At 33.4% G+C, this 19829-nt stretch overlaps 1 protein-coding gene across 1 annotated transcript in view; it reads left to right on the top strand.

Moving 5' to 3' along the window:
* The window catches only part of LOC118204950 (tudor domain-containing protein 5-like), a 91056-nt gene that overhangs the window by 40139 nt on the left and 31088 nt on the right, over window positions 1–19829 (top strand). Inside the window, exons 9-11 of the mRNA XM_085819733.1 lie at window positions 4617–4801; window positions 12676–12820; window positions 14974–15035. Of these exons, the coding sequence (XP_085675859.1) occupies window positions 4617–4801; window positions 12676–12820; window positions 14974–15035 (392 nt within the window). The remainder of the gene's footprint in view (window positions 1–4616; window positions 4802–12675; window positions 12821–14973; window positions 15036–19829) is intronic.

Below are 19829 nucleotides of genomic sequence, written 5' to 3' on the forward strand. Positions count from 1 at the left end.
TTTTATTTTGCAACTTTCTTTTAATTATTATTTCAATAATTCCCAATCATCCAGATATAATTCAGAAACGTGTCTCTGTTGAAAATTCTTCGGCTGCTCCTTGAAATAATAATAATGTGTCTAAATACCTATATTAGAACAATGTTATATACAAATCTAATACATATTCTAAGTCGCGCTTTCGAGACATGAAAAACGCTAGTTGAATTTCGTCAATTGGCCCAGTAAAACGCAAGATATAGAACTTTTTTTTCCCTTGCGCAGTGTAAATAAATAATTTTAGTGTATTTTCTCCCTTATACATATTTTGTATTATTTCTTCCTTATTGCATGATACGGCTCATTCATTAAACAATTAATTACAACTGTATTAATAATATTTTTATAGTCAATGGGATCTTGATTCTGCCGAACAACGGCCGGTGCATATTCGGCAGTGGACCCACAGTTCATCCCTTGATGTTCAATGACCTCCTTTTAAAATTTCATCGATTTCTAGAGGGGTTCAATAACCGACTTCATTGAGAACTGCTGCTGTAGACATGGCAGAACCGTTCAACTGATATCAGATTAGAACAATCCAAACTTAACTCATGAATTATCACCTACAAAAAATTTTTGTAGAGGCTGATAGAGCTCTATCTAAATTTATACAGAGCTCTGTTGAAAGAGAAAGAGTTCTTTTAGCTTCTATATAAACTTCAGTAAGAGGTCTCCTATTGGTTTTCCAAATGAAGTTCGTGAAAGACAGACAGGGTGTGAAGAGAAAGGTTAACTTAGAGCGAAGTATCCTAGGAAGATCAAACAATGCGCTTACTCGAGCTTGAACTCTGGTTCTAACAGTGACTAACTAGTGCTTTAGTGCTTTTGCCATCATATATTTTAAAAAACTTAAAGTTTTGTTATTTTGTTAATAAAACCATCGATGACTTTATAGAGGTTTACGTTATTGTTTGAGCTGCTGCTACGTAGCCTCAACAAAAAAGATTTCTTAAATGCAGAATAAACATTTGTAACTCATAAATATTCCTAAATGAAAGCTCTTCTCACAACTAACAACAGTTATAGCAGTTCTGAGGAAAGTTCGCAGTAGTACTACAATTATTTCACACGTTATTATGGAGATTGTATTTTAGAATAAATTGTGAAAGATTAAAAGGATGCCCTTCCACGTTCCTGTTTCGTTTTCCCTAGCAATAACGGATTAAATAAAACTCTGAACACTTCTTTCTTAAATAGGTTTGATTTGGTGGCAAAGCAGTCGATGTCTGTCTAAGGGAAGAGATACCTTCGTGGAGGACTTCTCTTAAATAGGAATTCTTCCTTATTAAAGTCACCGTGATCATAATTTAGTCGACATTAGTAATTTTCATTCAAAATTTTTGATGAAATAAAATATAGTAAGAGTATGCCGCTATTGAAATTTAGTGGTGACTTCTTTAAATATTTTGTCTAGAGTAAAATCTATTCTTTTTTTTTCTCAATTTAATTCCGTACGGTAATTCAGAATCTCATTAGCCTTCATTTTCCTCGATGATCGAAGCGAATATCCCCTATAAAATAATGTTTCACGCGAAAAATATTACCCCCAAAAATTTGCTGCCTGATTAGGTTCGCCTCCTCTCTAGTTACACCATGGCTTTCCGAAATGCTGAAACCTTCCTTATACCATAAAAGTAAATGTTTCAATTTCTAACGTTCTTGCCTGCGTGAAGACACCTGAAATAGTCTACAGAAATCCTAGGTGAAAAATCATAATTTCGGAATGAGTTACGCCGAACAATTCTAGTTTAGACATCTTTCCTCAAAAGATGACAGCTAGAAAATTCGACTAGAAATTCCTATAGAGCTTTATAGAAATTCATATAGAGCCTTTATAAAAAGCCTATATATCTATCAACCTCTATAAAAACTTTCTGTAGTTTATAAAATCTTCTGTATAATTCATGAGTTAACTTGGATTCTTCTAATAAAAGATTACTAGGTTAGAATTAAGTTTAACCCTTTGTATTTCTTCCCTCCCGGAAAAAAAAAAAAAAAAAACTGTAGTCAGTTGTAGACACATTAGGTAATTTGGAAGCAGGAAAGATGAAAAATGAGCAACCACCTTTGCCGGGAATCGAACCACGGACCTCTGCAATACCGGCCCAGCATGCAGAACCACTACACCACGAAGGCACGCTAGGAAGGCGGGGAAGAGCTACCTTACATGTTTCCTATTTATGTGGTACAAAATTTGAACCCCTACTATAGAAACTTTTCTTTTTATCGTTCAGGCAGTGTTCAGCATTGCAAACTTTGCCTTGCCATTTTGTGCGAAAAGGTTTAGTTTTTGTACTGCACAAACCCCATTGCAAAGATCTCCCATATGTTGAGACATGTGCTCCTTCTTGTTGGCGAATCTGAGATGGAACGAAATATTTGTATTTTCTGTCACGTGTATCGATACCTTCGCCTTTTTTGCCAACGTTTTTCACGTTTTTCACAGTGCTATCAAACCTCACGCTACAGAAATTCGAAAATCTTTCAGTCGTAAGAAATGGTCTTCACTCCTCGTAGATAACAAAATGTTGTAACTGTCATCTCAACAAAGTATAACAAAATATCAAAATACACGAAGCCACCTACGTTGAGAAAATAGTTTACCAGACATTTCACAAAAGATATTGAAATTTGATTGCACAATATACGCAAAAAGCGAGGCTATAGCATTCTACAAGTGGTATCAAACCAAGAAAATGCCCATACTGATAAAACTTTGTATTTTATCATTAAATTTCCGCTACGTGTCAAAAGATGCGATACTGAAGTGTTATTCCGGTGAACTACTACTTAAGCAGTACTTCCTAGAGCAAATACAAAGTTCATTATAGAGTCTTAGAGTGATGGTACATGAAATGTGCCCCTCGTAGGAGGTATTGGATGGTGAAAAGAAGAGAAGAGCCGCTTTGATTCTATAGCAGCTAGAGTCGTCTCGCGTCTGGTGCCATCTATAGCACTAAGAGAAAATCCATGTAGGCGGCGGGGAAGATAAGTATTCCCAACTGTGAGAGTAGCGCCAGCTTCCAGATGACGGTGTCCAATCCAGGCAGCAGGAAAGGAAAATATACAATATTTTAAGAATTCACATCATGCAACATAATAGGCAATTGGGTTATGGTAGTTGAGGAGTGAAACTGCATGTCAAGTGACAAATCCTTCTTGCCGCAGAAGATGTACAGCATATGTACGAATGAAAAATATTGTCGACTAAGATACCATAATTTAATTATCATGACTTAATATCATAATTTCCTTCATCATGTCAGCTTTCAAATTATGGTGCAAATATTCCATTTCCTATAAAGTAAGGGCACCAGTGATAATCCGTAACAACTTGTTTCGCAGGACTTGCAATTTCTTCAGTTCATTTTCTTTCGCCCTTTCACAGACTGGTGACGCGTTGAGTAAATATCGGGCGTCTTATAAAGACGTAACTTATGGGCAAGATTGAGTCCTCAGTCACTTGAGTGTAATGGGAAAAGTTTGCAAGTGATACCATATGACTTTCCACGTACATTGAAGATCAGGTGAAAGACTTGTTGAACCAAACTCCTAAGCATTTATCCAAATCTACAAGCAGAATATGCTTTCGAAAGAGAGTCTTTTTGCAATTTAGTTCATTTTGAACTTTATACTTTCTAATAACTAAGATTTGGGATTTTTCGACGTTGATTTAAATCATTCATTTTTGGAACCATTTTTCAGTCTCCGGAATCTAGTCCTGAATCCTTTTAAGAGAGTAATTTGGCTTTCTCCTTGGAGAACACCAGCATACACTGTGTGTGGGAAAGAGATGTAATCGCCTTAAGACTGAGAAAGACCTGTTGTGAAGAAATGATGCAATGATTGGAACCAGTATCCGCGCAAGATCCATCTGTACAAGGTAGTAAATAAGTCCTTTATTTCAGACGCGGTCAAAGGCCACATCTTAGCATAAGGTTTAGCCACATTTCAGCATAAGGATAGCTGCACTAGATTTATTGTGCAATGCTGCTGCCAAAAGATTGCTTCCTTTGTTACCTATTTATGCATGCGCAGACTTTGTGTGTCTCCCAGTAGAAATGTTTAGCAAATTCTCTGCGATATATTCCCATCAGAATGCAAGACAACTTTCCCTGACCAATCACTACACTGAGGTTCGTGAGCAACCAGTGGCAACGCGACTACTCCTGCACTGACTGCAGATGTTTTGAACTGGAATCACAGCTACAGTAGCTGTGATTACGTGACGTAGATGAAATTCTAAGACTTCAACTTTCCTTAATGCCTTTTCTTAATGTCTTAGGCTTTTTCTCATACCACTTACTCTTAGGAGAAATTTCGAGTCAGGAAAAAATCTATTCTGCGATCGCTGCGATATTTATCTCTGAAAGCCACAAAATAGCAAGCAATTCATTTGATAATCGCATGATTAGATTTCAGTGTTACACCACTGGAAGCGAAAGGGTTGATCAATATAAACCTTTTCAGTACATAAAAACCTAACTGAAGCCAATATTTACGATTTTATTTTATTTTCACAGAAAAACTGTTCTTTACTATCTTGTCTTATATTTTCAAACTGTCTTTTACAGACTCTTCCGCATGATATTGTTCCTCCAGATTCAGAATTCTCGTTACAAGAACTTCCATCTAACATAGATTATTCAAAGTATTTTGCAGTATATCTCTCGCAGGTATATAGCCCCGAAGATTTTTACATTCAAATAGTAGGACGAGATACAACTGATGCCGTGGAAATTGTTCAGGATAAATTACAGTAAGTTTAAATAGTTAACGTGATTTTTATTATCTATTGTAGCACTAATTAAATCATATTGACTCGAAGGTAAGATTTATATATATATATCGAAATATATACAGAGTGTTCCGTAAAATTTGGGACAAACTTATGGGGGAAGGTAGGGCACATCATAAGGATTGAGAATTGAATAGGAACCCATCCCCGGAAATGTCAGGGATAAGTGGTAGCAGAGGCAGAAGATGGGAAAGGAAACAAGAGACTGATTAATTTGAAACATTTATTGGACATGAATACAAATGGTGCACGACAGCTTAAAGGTTACAACAGATGTTCGATGTTTGCATCATCAGACGCCAAACATGCCTGAATCGACGAACCATTGATTGTCGGACATGTTCAAACACACCGTTAGTTTTTTTTTTTTATTGTAACAGCTGCACAGGCAAATCTTGCCACGAGATCCATTCATCGGTCAGTTCATTGACAACAATGCTCGTTTCAGCACTCTTTTCGAAGCTCTATTCAATCAGTGTGCCCACTTTGGGCACACCCACAGAATTAAAACGATAAGTGCTATCTTCACAAAATTTTACTTGTGTACTCCTCTAGGCCTAATTAGACTGCCTACTTTTTTTTTTTTTTTTTTTTTTTTTTTTTTTTTTTTTTTTAATTCAAAACCCCGACTTTAAAAGGTAGCGTGCCAGAAAAGGTTAAACGAATTTCGCACTCTGTGCATGTCCAGAGGGGAATTTGGCGCAATTTTTAAAAGAGGATAAATACGATATATTGTTGATTTCCTGTTATCTGGGCGTAAGCAGTTTGGGTTTTTAAAACTTGTTAGTTTGTAAGTTGTTTCATTACTTAGAGCGTAAATACCGATTGTAAATGAGCAAATTTTCGTTTAAGAAGGATTACAAAACAGGAAACATTGCAAAATATATTAGCTGAATATTTATTGATTATACTTCTGAGGAATAAAAGCGATCGAGTATTTGCCATACGTTTCATTCGCATATATTTTAACAAATTAAGGAATAAATCCAGTTTAAATCACTGAAATAAAGTTAAAGAAATTTTTAACTAACTGATATTAAATGTAATGTTTATGCACAAAATAAACCAAACTGAAATGAAACAGAAGCAAATGCAATAAACAGAAACAAATTTCCATAGTATTGTAAACAGTCGATAAGATCTACATGATGAACAGACTTACACAAGGTTGCTTATGCTTATGTCTCCAGTATTTATTTCCTTCCAGGCCAATTACGTCTCTGAGCATGCGCACTAAGCGGAATTCGTTAACATTGATCAACTCAATATGCGGTTTGCCATTACGCGAACCGGCAGGCCGCATTAAAAGATACATTTCGTTATTTGTCCTAAATGATCTTCTTCTTTTCTTTTCTTTTTTTTTAATTTGACATTATTGAAACGAATATTTTCGTCATTTAAAACAGTTCTGTAACTGGAAGCATACGACCAACGATTGCGGAAATAAAGACCGGGTAAGGACTTTTAAGCGAGTAAAAGGTGTGTGCTATATATATATTTATATAGAGAAAGAGAAAGAGAGAGAGTTTTAATACTACCAATTGCAACAGAAAAGAAATTTGCACAACTAGTTTTGTAGCAGCCTCATGTACTAAATTTCAACGTTCGACGATAATCATTTTTGAGTTATACGTACTCACGCAGGTACGTACAGTCATCACGAAAAAATCCATTTTTACAATCCATTTCGAAATTAAGAGTCCTTTATTCTGTCCGTACTTACATCAGGCAAAAGAAGAATAAGAATGTATTCGGAAAGGGTCAAAATGGATATTTCCTTTGAAATCTGAGAACCGAAATGTTTAGCGATTACAATAATTCCTTTATTTAGTTCAAGGAAATAAAAAGTGATCGTCAAGTTATACAAAATATCAAGTAATCGGGAGTCATGTTTGCCAGACTTCACTTCATTAGAAAACTAATTTATTACTAATCTTTTTAAATTTTTTATATTAAACAAAAACATACCTACTTTTTTAAATTTAAAGAATATTACTTTAGGCAGTTTATCTTGGCGAGCACTTTCAATGTACCTAAATCATATACCATATGAGGTTTATTTCATGCACAAGCTGTTTTTCTTTGCTAGGAAGCGCTGTCAAACATGCTGGTTTATTCATTCAGAAGTCAAACAACAAAAATCAGCGTTATACCTACAAAATTTTCACAGGACTAGTTTCGATGGTTTTACCGAACCATCATCTTCAGCTGCAAAACCGCAAATGAACAAATGAAAAATTTTTGTTGTTTGACTTCTGAATTAGTATTTATTCGGCGTGTTATTGTGTCTTAATGCTGGTTTATCTTACATGTGTATCTTACATATAAGGTATTATACAGTGAAACCTCGTTACAACAATATTTTAGGAACCAAATAAATATATTGTAGAGAGGCATAATGTTATATCGAGGGCCCACATATTTTGAGCATTTAATAAGAGATTTTTTTTTATTATTATTAGTTTAAGGTGCATAACATACTACTTTTAAGTCTATATTTAGAAGAAATTAATTTGTAAAATACTAGTAATAGTGGTTTAAATACTAAAAAAATAAATAAATAAGATAAATTCAGAAAATAAGCACAGAAATATTCACATACCTGAAAACACTTTTTATTGAAAATAATTCAATATTTTTGTTTGTTTATTGATTTTTTTAACTGTTAAGTTCACCAATACTGTATGCATTGAGTCTAGTGCACGAAAATGTTCTTCATTTGTCGACGGAAGGCTTGAAAAAAATGTCCGTAGAGAATTCACAGATTGAAGAGCTTCCTGGGATGACAATAAGGACTGCGATGGACCTGTATCATCATCATCATCATCATCATTGTTTCCTATCTCATCAGTAATTTCAGAGAGAATATCTTCATCAGTAACTCCTGCGAAAACCATAAGATCATCATCTGCTGTTAAATAGTCTTCTATACTAATTCCAAACTTTTTACCGCTTGTTTCCTCAAGTTGGGATAAGGATTTTTTGATGTGCAAAACACATTCTTGATCATCTGAGAGATCATTGTCTATGGAATTTTCATCATTATCAGATTTCTTATCTTCCATAACACAAAGACCGGCCTTTTTCCAGCAATTCCGAATGGTTTTTTCTGTTACTTCCCATCAACTTCCAGTAATATTGTCACACGCTTCCTTGACATTTACAGCTTTGAAAGGGTCTTCTACTTTATTTTCAAAGTTTACAAGTATGGAGTCCACCAACCGTTTTCTGTAATATCCTTTGAAGCACTTAATTATGCCCATATCAAGAGGCTGTAAAATTGAAGTGCAATTGGCAGGCAAAAAAGCGATTTCGATATTTTGTAGCTTTGGAAATGACGTGTGAGCACCGCAGTTATCTATCAACAAAACGATTTTTTTCTTTCTCTTCTTCATTTCATTGTCTAACTTCTGTAACCATTCGGAAAAAAATTTAGACATCATCCAAGCCTTCTTATTTGCTTTATACTCCACGGGAAGACTTTTCACGTTCTTAAAGCACCTTGGCTTCAAAGATTTACCAATGACGAGAGGTTGTATTCTATGCGTTCCTGTGCTATTTGTACACAAAAGAACAGTCAGTCTCTGCTTTGATTTCTTCCCTCCATAACACTTTTCACCCTTGAATGCCAATGTTCGATCGGGTAGGAGTTGGAAAAACAGCCCAGCTTCATCTGCATTATAAATGTCTTCTGGAGTATACTTTTCTAAGATTTCTTTCATCTTGTTTTGCCGCCATTCATTTGCGTCGTTTATTGGGGCTGACTTTTTCTCTCCGTGAACTTCTTGGAAAGTTATTCAATGACGATCTCGAAAACGCATTAACCAACCATTGCTAGCTTTGAAAGTTTCGTTCAATAGCATTGCTGCAAATTTCCGTGCTTTTGCACATAATAAAGGTCCATTTATTGGGACATTTGTTGCTCTCATATCTTGAAACCATTTTAAAACAGCAGCATCAATGTTTTCATTTGTGGCAACTTTCAGTCGTTTTCGCTCTGGGTTAATTTCATTTGAAGTTACAGCATCTTCGATTTGCTTTCTCTTCTTTAGGAACGTTGCAACTGTAGATTGCGATAATCCATGTTTCTTAGCCGCATTAATCTGCTTCATTCCCTTATCAATATCATTCATAACGTTCAGTTTATCTCGAAAAGATAGTTGCTTTCGCCCTGCCATCTTAGGGAACAATATCGCGTGAAAGAAAGAAAAGTTTAAACCAAATGTTTCGCGTAGAACTCAACATTGTTAAAGACTATAAAACAACCTTTGAACTCACTTTTCAGTACGTCACTTAACAACACCCCGCCTCCATCTCTCCCTGTTCCTCTAACAAAGGGCACTTGTTCTGTGACAAGGTGACCAGACAGGTCTAGATGTCCTTAAACCTTATCAGAATTCCAAAGCTTACTGGGAAATGAGAGACTAGACATACATTTACACTTCACCCCCCTCACCCACTCCGATTCCCAAAAGGGTGGTCTTCATCTGTTTTGAAATCTGAACAATAGCTATTTATTCAGGGATAAGTTGAATATCCATAATGCGTCTTAATAGACGGAAAAAATAACAAAAAAAAAAAAAAAAAAAAAAAATAACAAAAAAAAACGGGAAGGGAAAAAAAAAAAAAAAAAGCATTTGAAAATCAAAATATTATTATAAAGGGAGAAAATAATACTGAAATTTAGATTGAAAAAATCGTTTTACAGAGGTTTATTGTTCTAGAGAATATAGCAATATTGAGGGGAGATTAACATTAGTTTATATGCAAAATCACCGGGACCACAAAACATTACTGTAGTAGAGGGAGTTATTGTTGTATCGGGTATCGTTGTAGCGAGAGTTTACTGTATATTACAGATATTTTTCAAGCATCGTAAATATTTAGCCATCCAAATTCCTGCTCTTGAATTTATTACACATATATAGCGAGCCCTCTTACTCGCTTAGGAATCCTGAGCCGGCCTTTATGTTCGCGATCATTAGTCGTAGTTATATGCTTCTAGTTACTGAAATATTTTAAATGACGAAAACACTCATGGTTTAGCAATGTCAGATAAAAAAAATATTAACTTTGGGCAAATAACGAAATTTAACTTTTAATGCAATTTCACGATTCCTGTGTTTAAATTTGGGAAAATTTTATACTCGTTATGAAAAAATAAAATTATGAGAAGTTTGACTTCGTACGACAAAAATTTCAAAATTTGGAGTTTTTGATGACATTTTGAACTTGCCTCGAGGGGTCGATTAATTAAACTAGAATAATTCTAGGTAATAAGTCTGAATGAAGTGCAGCAAAAATTGTACAATTTAATAGGCCGTACAAGATAATCATATGGCGTCCACATCAGACTTTTTTAAATTATTTTCGAACCAAAAATTAATTTTTATTACTATTATAGAAGAAAGGGTTAAAAATAAATCATCATATTTCAAGTTGCAATTTTTTCTTTTATTTAATATCTTTCAGTGATACTACTTTATAATTTACTAGGGTGATTATGTTGTTTTTAAATTTAAAAATCTGTTTTATAAAATGTATTTGCTAATCTCTTTTTTTTTTCAGTCTACTAGTTCTTAAAACTTTACTTAACAGAATTTTATAATCATTCTAAAAACGAAAATAACGAAGACTGATTTCCGTGCCACAAAAATAAGCCAAGATTTTAATTTCAACATCTCAGATTTTTGCTTCCTTCTACGAAATACTGCAAGTATTGTAATCGTAAAAAAATTTTGGGTATGAGATTTCAACGGGAATATTCATTTTGATCGTTCACGAATTCATTTTGATTATTTTTTGCTTAACGTTTATACGTAAAGGCAGGATAAAAGACTTTTTTTCTAAACGGATTTTAAAATGGATTTAAACAGATTCAAAATTAATTTTTTTGCTTGACGTACGTACATATATACGCATGTATATATCTTGCATTATTCAAAAACAGTTAGCCTTAGAATGTTGAAATTTGGTACATGGAAGTGATTTGTAATATCTAGTTATGTACCTTCTTTTTTATTGTAATCGGCAGTATCGGAAGTATATATATATATACTTTCGATACTGCCGACTGCAATAAAAAGGAGGTGCATTTTTAGCTTATTTATATATTTCCATATATATATATATATATGTAAGAAAAATAAAGGATATGTAAAAGATTAAATTAGCAACGTAAACTTCTCTTCTCTATTCTAAAAATAATAACCCCTCCCTGCTCTGCGTCATTTCGAGACTATTCTATGTCATATGATTTTTATGTAATTATGATGATGTAAATGGAACTAAAACTCAACCAGCCAATAGTAATTTTACAGCAATATTAACTGTCGAATCAAAATGCTTTGAAAACCAAAACTAACTCAGTTTGACTTGAGATTTCATCCTGAACATTACGGCATTTGCTTTCCACGCTTTGGCCTAGCTACACTGCTGTCTGTCTGTTGCTGCTTTCTAGCTACAAAGTTAGCAAAAATGTAAGCCTTTTGCAACAGGACCATTTAATGTGCCGATTTGTGTGTAGCCGCAACATCTTGCTGAAAATAAAACTGAAGATTTAATCTGCATCGCCCCCAATTTCCTATCTACGCCATCCAAATTCCTGCTCTTGAATTTATTACACATATATAGCGAGCCCTCTTACTCGCTTAGGAATCCTGAGCCGGCCTTTATGTTCGCGATCATTAGTCGTAGTTATATGCTTCTAGTTACTGAAATATTTTAAATGACGAAAACACTCATGGTTTAGCAATGTCAGATAAAAAAAATATTAACTTTGGGCAAATAACGAAATTTAACTTTTAATGCAATTTCACGATTCCTGTGTTTAAATTTGGGAAAATTTTATACTCGTTATGAAAAAATAAAATTATGAGAAGTTTGACTTCGTACGACAAAAATTTCAAAATTTGGAGTTTTTGATGACATTTTGAACTTGCCTCGAGGGGTCGATTAATTAAACTAGAATAATTCTAGGTAATAAGTCTGAATGAAGTGCAGCAAAAATTGTACAATTTAATAGGCCGTACAAGATAATCATATGGCGTCCACATCAGACTTTTTTAAATTATTTTCGAACCAAAAATTAATTTTTATTACTATTATAGAAGAAAGGGTTAAAAATAAATCATCATATTTCAAGTTGCAATTTTTTCTTTTATTTAATATCTTTCAGTGATACTACTTTATAATTTACTAGGGTGTGAATAATATATAACTTTGTTACATTTGGTATTCCGAAAGCAAGTTTGTGTAAATAATTTAGAAGCTTTCTTGTGCAAAAAATACATTAATAATGCAGAGATGTGTAACTTTTTATCTTTAACTAATTTCAATTAGTTATTATGTAGGTAACCCTCTTATAATCTGTCTAATACAATCAGAAAATTGTCCTCGTATATCAGACCAACACAGTTTCATTCTAGTGCTTTAATGGATATGCGTAATTCACCTTATAACACTTTATGCATACATACTTCGATAACACGATTTTTATTCTAAATACTTACAAAATTAAGTTAGATATAAGTTTACAACATATCTTCTCTTATGATCCCTAACGCATCCGTTTATTTTCCCCTTCGGAATTAATGTCAATGTCCCCTTCTTGACCGCATTTGAAAACGCCACCAATACCATTGCGTTACCTATTTATATATGCATGCAAAAATAAAAGACAACACCAAGCAACACCGCCGCAAACAGTTGCTGCTAGAATGAATGGTCATTATAACGAGAGTCGAATGTATTCAAGAGAAGAAAGCTTGTAATTTTCTTTTTCAGTGATCCTGTTTTATATGCAAATGTAATATATACTTCAAAATGTATTGCAGCAAATTCTGTCGCGGACCCTGGAGCTACAATTATAAAATGAGAAATGCTCACATAAAGGTGGGAGCAATATGTGCTGCTTTATTTACAGATAATTTTTGGTACAGAGTAAAAATTGTGTCTATACCTTCAATGGAAATGGTGGAGGTAAGTCATTTATTGTAATTTGAATGTTTTGTAATCTAACCCTTAGATTCTGAAGCATCTTATATTGTTAGGACGCTCTCTTAATTTTAATATCATAAATAAGAAAAGGAGATTTGCTAAAATTTATCTAAAAAATGCCTCACGCATTTCGCCCTACTTAGCCAATTTTATCGTCCGAAAATCGAAAAGGGAAAATTATACGTATAATTTAATTTCCGAAGTTGCGGTTACAGTGAGTATTTAAAAAAGGAAAGTAGTCGTGGATAAACTACTGGTGACTATCACAATATTACTTCTTAGGGGAAAAAAAAAAAAAAAAAAAAAAAGACATTCCAATAAGAGTACATTGTAACATTGAGACGCCTCAGTTACCATTTAAAGGCCCAATGGCACCTCACACGACAGCAGTTCCCAAGAAGTATTATCTACGCGAATGACATCCTATATACACCACATACCACTCTTGCGATGTACGCAGATGATACGACAATTCTTACACAAAGTGCATCTTTCGGCTCAGCCATACAAGAACCACAAAATCATGTCCTTGCACCGGATTCATGGCTGATTGCCTCGAAAATAAAAATAAATGTTTAGAAGTCTGAAGCAGTTCTCATTACTAGGAAAAGAATTATTGATCTTAGTCAAATTCATATGATCAACGTTTCCATCCCTTGGACTAAGCAGTCCCGTGACTTAGGTATTATCCTTAACCATTGTCACTTCCCTCGCATTACACAGCTCTTTGCCAAGTTCCGAGTCCATCATAAACTTACACTTATCCCTTTAAATGCTCGAACAGCTTTCTCTCTGACAAGAAGATACTCATTTTCAAGACCATGCTTCGTCTCATAATCACCTACGCTTGTCCTGCCTGCGGATATGCCTGCAAGACGTCAATGAAAAAGTGCAGACTCTGCAAAATATCGTACTGTGAGAGGCAGTGGGCTGGCGATGGTTCATTAGGAAGTTATGTTCATCTCTAGTGTTCCTCAACTGTTGTTTTCTGGACCAGTATGTACGCAAACCTTTCATGTAATATATCTGCTACTTGTTATTTTGTAAATGTGTATTTGTATAACATATTTTGGACTACTCTACTAGACAATTATCGCACTTGTACTTAAATCCTTGGATATGTTTATTTGCTGAATGATAATTGTTGTATCCTTTTATGTGTCATATCTGCTGTTTGTACCTTGAGATTGGGAACTGTATTTTGTAGTATTGACATTCGTTTTTTACTCGCCCATCTCTGACTGTCAGTACGACATAGCAAATTTGTTTCCGTCAGTCCTCGCAAGTCTTCATCTGAAGCTGTTAAGCTGCTCACACGCCGGACTTCGTACCCGATTTGCCTAACGCCAAGAATCTTGCTTATCCTAAGAGTACTTGGGGTATTTTATTAGAAACGCACATGAATTCGAAAATCGTCAAAATGTTGCTACACTGAGTTAGTTTCCCCGCGGGTGCCCAACAACAACGAACTGCGTTCGCCTGAGCCCAGGAAGGGCGAACAAAAGACCCGGATTTCGGAAAACGGAACACATTAGCAGTAGATAAGGCTACATTGAACCTGACTTTAATAAAAGGAGGTGAAATTACTTGGGGAAAGTTTTTTAAGTGTGAGAATACTTGCCACGTCTGATAACTTAACTAAAAATCTGCACAGAATAAGTTATAAATAATAAATGCAAAGGAAAATAAAATGGATGAAATTCTAACCCTCCCCAAAAAAAAGCAAATAAAAATTAAATATATAGAATAAAAATAATAAAGACTTCTAATAATTAAAACTTGAAATCTCTGCAAAGTCGAATTTTTAACAAATATATAGTTGAAACGTCTTCGCGGGCAGCACACAATTTTTTTAAAGGCCTCTATCTGATATCATCATTTTTCAATTAACGGTTTAGCAAATAAAAAAAAGCTATTGTCTTTAACTTAAATGTAGTTTGTTTTTTCAAGTTCTCCAATTTTTTATGATAATATTTTCCGTGTTTAACTGCTTCCAAACATTTATGTATGTGCCAGTTTTCTCTACAATATTCCTTTTTAAAAATGTTTTATCAAAACTTTTGATTTTTAGTTTTAATAATTTGGCAAATATTATACTTTGTTAATTAAATATTAAAGCGCACTTTTAATTACAGGTCTACTATGTTGATTATGGCAGTAAATCCGTAATTCCTGTAAATGATCTGAGGTACTTACGGTAAGTTGAATTTTTAACCATATAAGATATTGTTTTGCTATTTTACATGCAAGGCATAACTCATTTTTTTAATTGGCTGTATTATTTCTTTAAATATGCTACATATAACATCCTTTTGTCTCAAAAAAGAGATACGGACGTTATCTACTTGGTATCATGATAAGCGTCTGGTGATAGAAACAATGCCTTGATTGACATGCAGAACATTTGCAAGATGTTGTATTGAATAAGTCCTGTCTTAAATTGAAGAAGCGAGACATGCTTTTTAAATTTAAGACAGGACTTATTTCACTGCGAATCAGTTTCAACTATCCGCCAACAGTTGATCTAAATCGCAAAATTTCGATTCCAGACTTATCAAGATACATAACAGGATATGTTCCCTTCACAAAGTTTTTCTATAAATGGATTTATAAGAAAACGATGATAGATGGAATGTCCTTTCAAGAAAACAATTCCATATTAAATTTCCTGTAACTAATATCATTGTTTAAAAAAATTCTTTAGTAAACAAACTATTTTGTTCTTAAAATTTGTAAAATTATGAATGCATTTTTTGCACTGGGAAAAATATTTGCCACCTCGGCTTAAAATATGAATATAATAGTAGCATATTTACTTCTTTAATTTCAATATTTTATTCATAAGCTCACGTCACTAACTTTATTTTATCAGCATATAACCTTATGAGCATAAGGAGTATAGATTTAATGAAGACATTACTATTATTTTTATGATGAATTTTAAGAATATTTGAGGGACTTCATGGACTACATGAACTGTGGACTCGATGAACATTTTTTTAATGCAACTGCAATTTTATTTTTAGATTTTTTTATTTATGTTTTTTTTTTAAAGCTAATACTAGCGGGCTGCAGCCAAAGTAAAATTTGTAAGTTATGTACCCCTGAAAATTAAATGTTTAAAAACATTTCAATATGAATAAAAACAGTTTATGCTTTCCAAGCCACAACCAATTCGTAAATATTTTTTTTATTGCTAAACTGGGAAACAATAATTTTTGACATTTCAGGTTAATACATATGACGTCATGATTTAAATTTAATGTAATATAGAAATTTCTCAATATCAATAAAAGAATTAACGTGGCAGTAACATATCGTGTCAACTATACTAACCTGAAACAAAAAAGTTACCAACAGCAGCTATTTATAATGCTGAGATTAACGAAACATTTTCGACATCATGGACCTTATAAGAAATTGACCAACCCAAATGGGTTTTCTCCCTTGTCTGACGCGTTCCCGGCTGTCACCTTGATCACATCCGGAGGAGTAGGGACGACTTGCAGAAATTTAACAGTGGTTGCCTATTGCAGCATGTATAATTGTCAAGAAAAAGCTGGTTATAGCGCCTCATTTCACAAATTAGAATCTCTCCATATTTTTATTTTTGAAACTGAGATTGATTTTTAAAAATTTAGCATATTTATCAAGCATAATTAGCGTTCCAAATAATTATAAAGCTATTGCATACTGTCAGGGCCGGATATTTTTTTAGCATTTCCTATGCGGTAAGCAGAGTTGCCAACTCTCCCGATTTAGGCGGGAGACTCCCGATTTTCGACAGCTCTCCCGCCAACCCGATTTACAATATATTTCTCCCGACTTTTTCTTATTCTTAAAATTTCTCACGATTTTTATGGAACTTGGCTTAATACTTCGTTATAAAAAAAATAAATAAATAAAGTGATTTTGGACGTCTGAAAGCAATTGAATTTTCTCTAGATTATATCTAAAACAAAACCTTGTGAATCAGATGAGAACTGCTTTGTGAGTGAAAGCATATACGTATCAAGAAACGTCGTTCTCCAATGGGCATCGAGCTCCACTGCGTGTCATCTGGTATATATTAGCCAATGAGCACAAAGCAAGCTTTATTTGGATGTTCTTTAGTTATTTCATTCATCTTGTCCTGAGTTGTGTGAGTACACGTGCCTTCGGGAAATAGTTTTAGAAATTATCATCTTTTGTTATGTTTGCGAGAAAGGTGAAATACTCATGTACGTTTCAAAAATCGTACACATTTGACTTTCCTTCCATTACTTCCTCAAGGAAATGTAATAAATTTGCGGTGTGTACCGTCTGTCATTGCGATTTTTCGATTTCGTATGAGGGAAGGGCGGATGTTCTCAAACATGTGCGTACACAAGGACAACATAAATAGTTTTGAAAAAAACGAAAAATTAAATTTTTCTTCGGAAACAAAGGACTAAAAAGTTATGAATGTACAATGTCTGTTCTCTGCTTTTTTACTGGAGCACAACCTGCCACTGAATGCATTGGATCACGCTGCAGCTTTATTTAGAAAAATGTTTCCCGATGGTGAAATCGCTAAGAAATACTCAAGTGCAAGGACCAAAACAGGTGCAATTGTTAAAAAAATGGGTTTGAAAAATAAATCTTCAGTTACTGATTGCATTAAAACAGCTTCATTCTGCCTCTCTACGGATGGAAGTAGTGATACCGATTCAAAACTGTATCCAATTGTTGTTTCTTTTTTTAATCTAGAGTCTTCAGAAATTGAGTACAGTTTACTTTCTGTCCTCACTTTAGAAGGACATTCGTCAGGCTTTAATATAGCACAGCTAATTATGAAAACTTTAAAGGAAAATGCAGTCCCTCTGGATAATTGCTTAGCACTTGATGCCGATAATGCACCAGTAATGGTAGACTTGAAGATTGGTGTTGCAGGCATCTTAAAAGAAAGGAAAATTCAGATTTGCAGATTAAAAGGTGCACCTGTCACCTCTTAAATTTAGCCGCTGAAAAAGGAGTAGCTTCTTTACCAATAAATGTGGATAAACACATTGTTGATATTTATTATTATCTTGAAAGGATTTCTAAAAGGAAGGAAAAATTGAAACAGTTCCAACAGCTGCATAATACTGAAATGAGAAAAATTTTGAAACGTGTGTACATGCTGGCTGTCTTTAAAGAAATGCTTATCTAGAATCCTCGATCAATGGAACCCACTTCTTGCATTTTTTAAAGAAGAAGTAAATGCTTCGAGATTTAAAATAAAAGGCTCTATTTAAAGTTATAAAATACCTAAAGTAAATGGAGATGTAGTTACTGCTTCGATTGTTAAAAATAGGTTTGAGAAAAATAAAGTAATTTCTCCACCATTCACCAATTCAACTGGCTGTTCTCAAAATAATACCGCAAAATATAAGCGTAAAGCTGATACAAATGTTTCTCAAAATAAAAAAATTGCTCAACACACGAAACATTTTCCGATTACTGTATGTTCGTCTTGTGAAGAACGAATATTTATGTTTTTTCTTCGGACCATAACAAAGCATTTTGCTTTTTTTTTTTTTTTTTTTTTTTTTTTACAATTCATTTTGCCATCATTCGATGTTCTTAACACAGTTCTACAAAGCAGAATTCCATTAATTCATGTTTTGCAATCAATGATTTATGATCTGTTTAAAGACATTTTATCAAAATTTGTAAAACCAGTCTGTGTTTTGCCTTGTAATTTTGTATATGATGTGATTTATAGTGAAATAGAAAATCAGAAGAAAGATGAAGATTTGGTAATAGGAGCTGCAACTACAAAAGTAGAACTTTCAGAAGACAAAAATAAGTTTTATCTTTAAGTTAGAAGTTACTTCTGTCGAGTATGTGATTACATACTACATAAATTTCCAGTCAACGATGAAGTGATTTTGCATGCTAAAGTTGCTGATTTTTCTGCTCTAGCAAATGCATCTTTTTCTGATATAAAGTACTTTTTGAACAGATTTCCTGTGTTACTTCATTTAGTCATGAAAGATGATGATATTCATGTTGCCATTGATAATATTGCAGTCGCAATTTTGTAGTTTACGATTAAAAAACTGGATGAAGTTATAAAATCAGCTAGGTGGTTAAAAGGTGCACCTGTCACCAGTCCAGTGGAGTTTAATTGAAAAACTGAAAGGTTCTGATGGAATTTTAAAATATATTGAACTGTCTAGAATTATGTTGGCCATCTTGATAGTTCCCCCATAGTAATGCAGAATGTGAGAGGATTTTCAGTGCTGTTGCGAAAATGAAGACTAAATTTAGATCTAATGTTAGTGATCACACATCAATAAAACTTTTATTAGCTAAAGCAGGCCTACATAGCAATTGCTATGAACAAAATTATGAAATTTCTTTTTAAATGAAAGCAAAATCTGCCACTGTTCATAACATTTGTACGAAAACTGATTAAAGTATGGTTCCCCCCCCCTTAAACGATGCAAGTACTAATTTTTTTTTTTATGTGTAAGGTATTTTTGTGTTGCTTGCATTTAAGAATTAGTAACTATTTAAAGTTAATTCATTATTAAAAACTACATTTTTATCATTTAAAAAGTTTTTTTAACATTGTGAAAAATCTCCTGATTTCTTAAAAAGAATCTCCTGATTTTTGAATGTCATAGGTTGGCAAGTATGGGTAAGGAAATTTGTAACTACTTCTTTTAGAAAATAATATTTTAAATCTGAACTAATAAAAAGTTTCAAACAAGCAATTTTTCTTCCAATTTTTATGCTTTTTATTGGTGTAAATAAGTAAAAAATACTAAAATATTTAAAAACGAATTTTCGAAAGTTTTGTTTAAAATTCTAAATTGTGCTGCTTTTTTAAAATTATAGATGAGTATTATACCACAATTTCTATAAAGGAATTTTATTTCATTTATGTTTCATAATACATCATAGTGATAAACACTTTTGAATCCTTAAATTTTATACATTTAATTCTAAAATTAAAATTGTATTTAACCGTAATAATTAATTT

The sequence above is a fragment of the Stegodyphus dumicola genome, chromosome 1 (assembly GCF_044657685.1).
Source record: "Stegodyphus dumicola isolate Sdum_Otavi_A_Nest chromosome 1, ASM4465768v1".
Classification (NCBI taxonomy): Eukaryota; Metazoa; Arthropoda; class Arachnida; order Araneae; family Eresidae; genus Stegodyphus; species Stegodyphus dumicola.